This window comes from Solenopsis invicta, chromosome 5 (genome assembly GCF_016802725.1).
Source record: "Solenopsis invicta isolate M01_SB chromosome 5, UNIL_Sinv_3.0, whole genome shotgun sequence".
In the NCBI taxonomy this organism is placed as follows: Eukaryota; Metazoa; Arthropoda; class Insecta; order Hymenoptera; family Formicidae; genus Solenopsis; species Solenopsis invicta.
This window is the reverse complement of record NC_052668.1, coordinates 28,327,306-28,335,232: the sequence shown is the minus strand read 5'-3', so window position 1 is coordinate 28,335,232 and position 7,927 is coordinate 28,327,306. Positions and strand designations below refer to the sequence as shown.

The following is a 7,927-nucleotide window of genomic DNA, read 5'->3' as shown; positions in this document are numbered from 1 at the left end:
CTTAAATTAAAATACAAAAAACTCTAAAAAAATGTATGTAAATATAAAATACAGAATACAAAATGTATTTAAATACGTATTTCAAATACATGTATTTCAAATACTGCCCACCCCTGTCTGTTTGTCAAAAAGTGAATCACAAATGTAAATACGTGCCGTGAGATCTGTCTTTGAAGATGGTGAATCTGCGTTTGGGAATGATTGACAGCTCTAAAGACGTCATTTAATTTAATTTTTAAGTATCTAAAAATAAATTAGTTACTAGAATGTTTCCACTTATGTCTAAATCAAAAATGAAAAAAATTGAGCTTATGATTACATAGGTACAACAGAGTTATATTATTTTTGGAAGGTGATGAGAAAAAAAGGTGGGCTGAGAGGAGACAAAATATGGATAGAGGATGATTTCACGTGGGAGGAAAGACAAGTGAGGTGGAGGATAAAGAGGTGGCAAAGGAAGAGGAAAGAAAAAGAGTGTAAATAGGAGAGAATAGGGTAATGAGTAACTGGGTATGATGGTTTTAGAATGAGGAAGAGTGAGGGTTAAAAGATAGAGAGGGAAAAAAGTGGGGGGGTGAAAGGGATCGGGAGAAAAGGAGAGGAAGGGCTAGAAGAAGAGAAGGTAGAGGAAAAGCAGGAAGGGAGGGTGGAGAGTGAAAGTAGGAAAGTTAGGGAGGGGCAGCAGGGAAAAAGAGAAAGCAAGAGGGTGAAGGTAGCTTTCTGGAACGTGGCAGGGCTAGGGAATAAGGATAGAGATTTCTGGAGAGAGATAAAGGACTGGGACGTAGTGGTGATGTCGGAAACGTGGATGAAAAAAAAGGGTGGGAAAGAATGAGGGAAAGGATGACGAAAGTGGAAGATGCAAATAGCAGGCCGGAAAAATAAGAAAGGGTGAGCAATAGGAGGAATTGTAATAGGAGTAAGGAAAGGAACAGAAAGGTAGAGAAAGAGGAAGAAAGGGAAACAGATGAGATAATAAAAAGGATGATTAAAATTAGAGAGGAAAAGTGGAGAATTGTTGGGGTATATGTGAATGGAGATTTAAGAGGACAAAGGATCTGTGATAAAGACAATAGTGGGGAAGGGGACTTTAATGCGAGTTGGAAGGGAGGTCGGAAAGAGAGGAAGAGGGAGGAAAGACGTAGTGTGACCATCTTCTCACGGACAACAATATTTACTAACAATATTTACTAATTTTATACATATTATATTATGTATTATGTATACGTTAAGGGGTTAGGCCAGTCTAGAGCTCTCAAAAAAGGCCTAACTTTGACAATTTATTCTTGAAGTAAGGAAAAAGGAATCGAATTTCTCTCTTTCAGGCTTTATTAAGCATGTATTTAAGTGTATAAAAAAATTTTTATATTGACATTTTGATACAAAATGGCGGCTACTGGGCCAATCTTCGGAATCACCTTTTTCAAGAGGGTCTCTACGGGCGACGGTGATTCTAGGAACTCGTCCTATCTGAAACAAAATAAAGAACGGGATTTAAATCTACATAAGACTTGCTAGTAAAGTACGTATGTTTTTAGCTTTATATCAATTTTTCGCAAAATGGCGGACTTGTAAAGAATAGGTTCAATTTTTGACCGAAAAAATGAGCAGTAAATTGTTTATAAAAAAAAAGTTGCAATGATAACAAAAAATCGTACGTAGTTTACTAGATAATGTTACTGTGAAGCTACAGTTAAAATTTCAAGTAGATATGTGCGATAGTCTCCGAATACCATCGTCGCCCGATTTGAAAAATGCAGTTTCGAGAAAAACGCGTTTAAAGTTTTACGTGCTGAAAATTTTGTTATACCTTCAGTCTGCGATACCTGCGCCGTATATTTCACCTTCCATGGACAAGTGGAACTCATCTTCTTCCTTTCTGGATGTCTTCTGTTCGATTCGAGACCTTCTTGCAGCATCTGAGAGCGAACGGTCGGATAATTTGATGCGGTTTTGATCAGTCTCTTGACAGTAATTGTAGCAGTTCGGCCCAATTTTGATGCCTATGTTCTGCATGACTCTCATGGCACTTGTGAGGCCATCATTATAAGTACCTGCAGCAATATATACAGCTGTGTCAAGTACATTTTTGCCATTGGATGTCACTTTCGGGGCCATCGACCATACTGTAGCGTTGAAACTCTCATTACTGTTTTGAGTGAAGCCGCCTATGCAACGAGTGAGTAGGTCATCACTGGTTAATTTTTCATAAATTGGAGTTATAGCCTTGTATACTTCTTCATGTAAAGGTGGTTTATGTGTATATTCGTTCAAAGTTTCAGTGGCCTTGGCCCTTTGCCACGAGCACCACGAATTTTCTCCGCTCGGGCAGTGATCGTGCTTGGGCTTGGCATCTGTTGATAATTTGTGATCTAGCGTTGCATAGATCGCAGTCCTCATTTTCTGTACAGAATCATGATTTCTGCGTATCGCTAGACCATAATAAATTGACACTTCATCGATCAATTTGCCAGTTAGTTTACCTTTTCACATACAGCTGTATTGATGAACTAGCACTTTCTAACGACCTTTTGGGGAACCATTAGAGCCCTCAGGCCCCATTGGTACATTAGTGCAGAAGGTAAGAGTGGTAAAAAGGGGATAAAAGGAAGCCCGCCGCGGCAGGTAGAAAATGCGCTCGTCGCCCGCTCCGAACGCTTCGACACTACAGCGGATTGGACAAGGAAAAAATGTTTTTTTCACTATTCTACCAATTGAATAATGTTTTTAGGACCCTAAAGCCTGTTCTATAATAGCAGTAAGCACAAGACGTAAGGTTGTAGCATTAATCTAGGATCATAGAACTTAAAATATCTTTAAAATCGTGCTGTCTACAATGGCTTTAAGACAGACCAATCAGGAGAAAGAACGTTTAATGTTAAAAGCAATGGACGACTTGAAGTAAAGAGGTTAGCTTGGGCTACTGTTAAGAAAGGATTGTCCAAGAAAAAGACTGGTAAGTACTTGCAAGATTTATTTATTTGAAATCTGTTAAATGCTCAGATATTTTCATTAAAAATTAATGTGGATTCATATAATGAATGCAAGTATAATATAATGAATGCAAGTATATTTGCGTAGGCACCAATGCCGAACATAGATTTAGTTACGACAACGGTTTGGAAGAAAAAGGAAAAAAGTAATCCAATTGATGTGATAAAACACCTAAAGCAAGTATCAACATCTTTCTTTCTGTGGTCAATTATACTCAATCATAAATTTATTTATTTTTATTTTGTGTTGTTTAGAACTACGTCAAACTATAAAGGAAAAACAACATACTTCATCACAAACGAACGTTCCGTCAACTTTATACTTATATTACAAGTGAACTCCTTTCCAAATTATCAGAAGTGAACATTCCTTCAACTTACACGTTAAATTCCCCATCGACTTTGAGTTTATCGAGTGAAGAAGTGCTATATATTTCATGTAAATGTTATTTCCTAAATTTTTAACTTTATTCTTTATACATGAGACTGAATTAAAATTGAAAAATTTGATACTTTTGATTTTAATTGTATTTTTTTGTATTTCAGGTATCGACAAATCTTCAGATATATCTGAGGATTATTCTATTCCACAACAATTTTATTCTGAAAGTGCTGTAATATTGACGCCAGAAACTAACAATTTGGCAGTTACGACAACGGTTTGGAAGAGAGAGGAAAAAAGTAATCCAATCACGTAGTCGCTCAGACGCTGGAGTTAACGAACAGACTTACACGCTGTGACATCACAACTGTTGTTTGTGGTTATAGAGATGGACTTGAAGAAATTAGGTCTTACAACCCTCTTTATTTTATTAAGGCATCAAAGTATTTTACTGCAAATTGCTTTGCAAACACAGAGAGTGAAAACAAGACGTTGGTGGATCAGACCACTTAATAAAAAGAAACATCACGGATTCATGTGTAACCTATTTCGCGAAATTAGATTAACTGACCATGAAGAATTTTTTAGTTACACTCGGCTTTGGCCTGAACAATATGAAATACTACTGAGACTAGTAACTCCTTATTTGAGAAAGCATAGCATACGAAAATCTTTTTCGCCTCATGCAAGGTTAGCCGTAACTTTGACGTAAGTTAATACAATTGTTTGATTTTTTATTACCTATATTTATTACCTAAATACAGAATTTAATTACTTTATTCTTTTTACAGGTATCTTGCCCAAGATGATACTGTGCAAAGTAAACATTTGGAATTTCGCATGGGAAATCGACAGTATATGAAATTATATATGAAGTTTGCCAAGCAATATGGCTCGCTCTTCAACCTATTGTTTTACCCACATTAAATGCTGAAAAATGGAAAAAGATAAGTGAAGACTTCTTTTTTAAATGGCAATTTCCAAATTGCATTGATGGCCGCCATATGGAAATACAAGCACCTCCAAACTCAGGGTCTTATTTCTACAACTATAAAGGATATTTTAGCATTGTCCTCCTGGCGATGTGTGATGCTAATTACAAATTTACATGGGTCGATGTTGGTCAATTTGGTAAGTAATTGTTTTATTTAAAATTTATATTTAAGTCGTTTGTGTAATAATAAGCATGATTTTTTTACAGGTTCATTAAGTGATGGTGGCATATGGAGTCAGACAGATTTGGCTGTTGATTTAGAAAACGGTACAGCAGGCTTACCTGAACCCACTCCTTTACTACAAAGAAATATTCCTTTTCCGTATGTTGCTGTAGCTGACGAAGCATTTCCGTTAAAACCGTATTTAATGCGTCCTTTTCCAAGAAGAATGAATAAAATGACAAACGAAGAGCGTGTATTTAACTATCGCTTAAGCAGAGCAAGATTGTGTATAGAAAATACTTTTGGGATTCTTTCTTCTCGATGGAGGATTCTGCACAAAAGGATGTGTTGCTCAGTAGAGAATGCACATAACATTTGTAAAGCCCTTGTGTGTTTACACAATTTTGCTATGATCCATAACAATAATCAGCGTGCTGATCAATATTGTCCACCTAATTGGCTAGATGTAGAAGATACAGAAGGAGGATTAGTAGAAGGTCGTTGGCGTATTATAGGGGCTGGACAATATTTCAAAGAATTGTCAAGAGTGGGACCTAACAGAGCTGGAGCTGTTTCTATAGGTTTACGCAATTATCTTAAAGATTATTTTGTATCACCCATTGGCAATGCTCAAGTACCTTGGCAATTTGAAAAAGCATTGAGGAAATCCAATATTAATATATGTGTTTAGAGTGTATATGTAGAGTGTATTAATATAGTACGTGTGTATATATAGTTTCTACATCTCTCTCATATGTGTTAAAGTCAGATATCAAATATATTACTTGTAAATAAACTTTTTATTAATATGAAAGTGTTACATTTACTAAAATAATATAACAATACAAAATAATGCTATAATTTCAAATAAAATATATTTCTTTTTTGTAAACACATGGTATGTTATATGTAAAATATATTTAGAAATATAATATACATAACACAATTTAGCTATGTTAAATAAACATTTATTTAGGAACATGAATTATTTTATCACAAAATTAATTTTGATAGAAAAAAACGGTAATTATTTTAAAACAAAATTTTATTTTGATTCTAGTGTCTATTAGTTAATAATGCTTTATACGTATATTTACTTTCAAAAGAAGAATATTTAAAAAATATTAAGAAAATAATACTACAAACTTTTAATAGATAAACTAAAATTATTGAATTCACCATTTCAAGATCTTTGAAAATTATATATAAAAAGCAAATTTATTTTTATTAAAAAAACTGACTTGTTAACTTGCGTTAAAATAAAACATTTTTTAATGAGATCTTTGTTCAAACAACTTATATAAAAAGTCTCAACTTTTACTTCAATATATTGTTTTAGCAATTGCATGATAGCAATCATGCAATCCAATTGTTTAGATTCAGGTACTTTTTGCAAAGTAAAACCTATGGAACTTAACATACTCTTAATTTCAAGAGAAAATATATTTTGAAAATCTGTAGTATGAGATGTAGGTTGTGAACCACACGTTGAGATTGCATCTCCTATTTTTTGTGCTAAAACATTTAAATCTTTTTCGATTGATCTAATAGTGATTTATTAAAAGTATCTGCATTCAACTTTCTTCGTTTAGCAAACAAATCTGGCTCTGGAACACATTTTTTATAAGTATTTGCTTTGACTTGCTGCATTTGCTTTGCAGGTAACTCTATGTTATTGTTAGTTTCTGGCGGCAATATTACAGCACTTTCAGAATAAGATTGTTGTGGAATAGAATAATCCTCAGATATAACTGAAGATTTGTCGATACCTGAAATACAAAAAAATACAATTAAAATCAAAAGTATCAAATTTTTCAATTTTAATTGAGTCTCATGTATAAAGAATAAAGTTAAAAATTTAGGAAATAACATTTACATGAAATATATGGCACTTTTCACTCGATAAACTCAAAGTCAATGGGGAATTTAACGTGTAAGTTGAAGGAATGTTCACTTCTGATAATTTGGACGGGATGTTCACTTGTAATAAACTTGACGGGATGTTCGTTTGTGATGTAGTTTCGTATGTTGTTTTTCTTTTATAGTTTGACATAGTTCTAAACAACACAAAATAAAAATAAATAAATTTATGATTGAGTATAATTGACCACAGAAAGAAAGATGTTCATATTTGCTTTCGATGTTTTATCACATCAGCTAGAAACATCAACTCAGTATATAGATTCCAATGAGGCGTGTATGTCTGTTCGTTAGCTCCAGCGCCTGAACGACCACGGGATTGGATTACTTTTCTCCTTTCTCTTCCAAACCGTTGTCGTAACTGCCAAAATCTATGTTCGGCATCGGTACCTACGCAAATATACTTGCATTCATTAAATGAATCCACATTAATTTTTAATGAAAATATCTAAGCATTTAATAGATTTCAAATAAATAAATCTTGCAAGTACTCACCAGTCTTTTTTTGGATAATCCTTCCCAAACAGTAGCCCAAGCTAACCTCTTTACCTCACTGTTACTATATAATTTGTCTGACTTGTCATACAAAAAAGGATTCGCCTTAACTATGGTAATGAGTTCTTGATCATCCAGTTCATCGTTCTCATCAAATTCTTCTATAATTTCTTCTTCCATAATTTCTTTTCCTCTTTTCGAATAAAAAAGAAAGTATTTCTTGGTCCTGTACGTTAAGTTTATACTACCAACACTGATTTAAATAAGTGCACTTTTCATGTGCTGCTGATTGGTTATCATAAGACCGTAGTGCGTATGAAATGAAAATAATTCATTTCGCTTACGACCTTGGTTATGTCCTTCAAAACCGGAAACGAGCTCTTTACAACTGTGGCTTACAACCTTACGTCGTGTGCTTACTGCTATTGTAGAACAGGCTTAAAGTGTACTTTAAGTGAAAAAAAAAAATTTAGATTTTTTGAAAATCCTAGACTGGCCTAACCCCTTAAGTACATATATATGTGTGTGTGCGTGTGCGTGTGCGTGTGCGTGTGCGTGTGCGTGTGCGCGCGCGCGTATGTGTGTGTGTACATACACGCGCGCGCGCGTGCACACACACACACACACACACACACACACACACACACGCACGCACGCACGCACGCACGCACAAACGCACAAACGCACACAATAGAATTGTTGATCCTCACCATTAATGAACCAATGAATTAAATGTAAATTAATTTGGTTAGTTTCTCGGCCCTACCCACCAATTCCTCGCTCTAATAGATTCATAAGCACTTGGTCCAATCCTGAGGTAAAGCGTTTCAATACGTTGCCCCGAAAAAGGACCAAGGAATGCGAAAACTCTGGATATTTGTCGCTGGATCCCTGCTGTGGACTGACCCATATCTCAGGTTGTCGACGCGCTCCGTTTGTGCCACTTGGTTCAACCATTTGCGGATCATCTCAAATTGTTA

General features: G+C 34.9%; 2 protein-coding genes across 2 annotated transcripts; one reads left to right on the top strand and one right to left on the bottom strand.

Moving 5' to 3' along the window:
* Positions 1-1,311: 1,311 nt before the first annotated feature.
* On the bottom strand, positions 1,312-3,268 carry LOC105205149. The gene is made up of 2 exons (XM_039448883.1): positions 1,811-3,268; positions 1,312-1,470 (listed from the first exon to the last, which is right to left on the bottom strand). Exon 1 carries the CDS (start codon positions 2,398-2,400, stop codon positions 1,813-1,815), a length of 588 nt encoding a protein of 195 aa, XP_039304817.1. The 5' UTR covers positions 2,401-3,268; the 3' UTR covers positions 1,312-1,470; positions 1,811-1,812.
* Positions 3,269-4,205: 937 nt separating this feature from the next.
* Positions 4,206-5,338, top strand: LOC105204980 (protein ALP1-like). The gene is made up of 2 exons (XM_039448882.1): positions 4,206-4,506; positions 4,577-5,338. The coding sequence occupies exons 1-2, from the start codon at positions 4,380-4,382 to the stop codon at positions 5,221-5,223; spliced, it is 774 nt and encodes a 257-aa protein (XP_039304816.1). The 5' UTR covers positions 4,206-4,379; the 3' UTR covers positions 5,224-5,338.
* The last annotated feature ends 2,589 nt before the right edge of the window (positions 5,339-7,927 follow it).

Coding starts and splice junctions, on each gene's coding strand:
- LOC105205149 (XM_039448883.1), bottom strand. CDS start 2,400: ATGAGGACTGCGATCTATGCAACGCTAGATCACAAATTATCAACAGAT.
- LOC105204980 (XM_039448882.1), top strand. CDS start 4,380: ATGGAAATACAAGCACCTCCAAACTCAGGGTCTTATTTCTACAACTAT. Junction 4,507..4,576: donor GGTCGATGTTGGTCAATTTG/GTAAGTAATTGT, acceptor ATTTTTTTACAG/GTTCATTAAGTGATGGTGGC.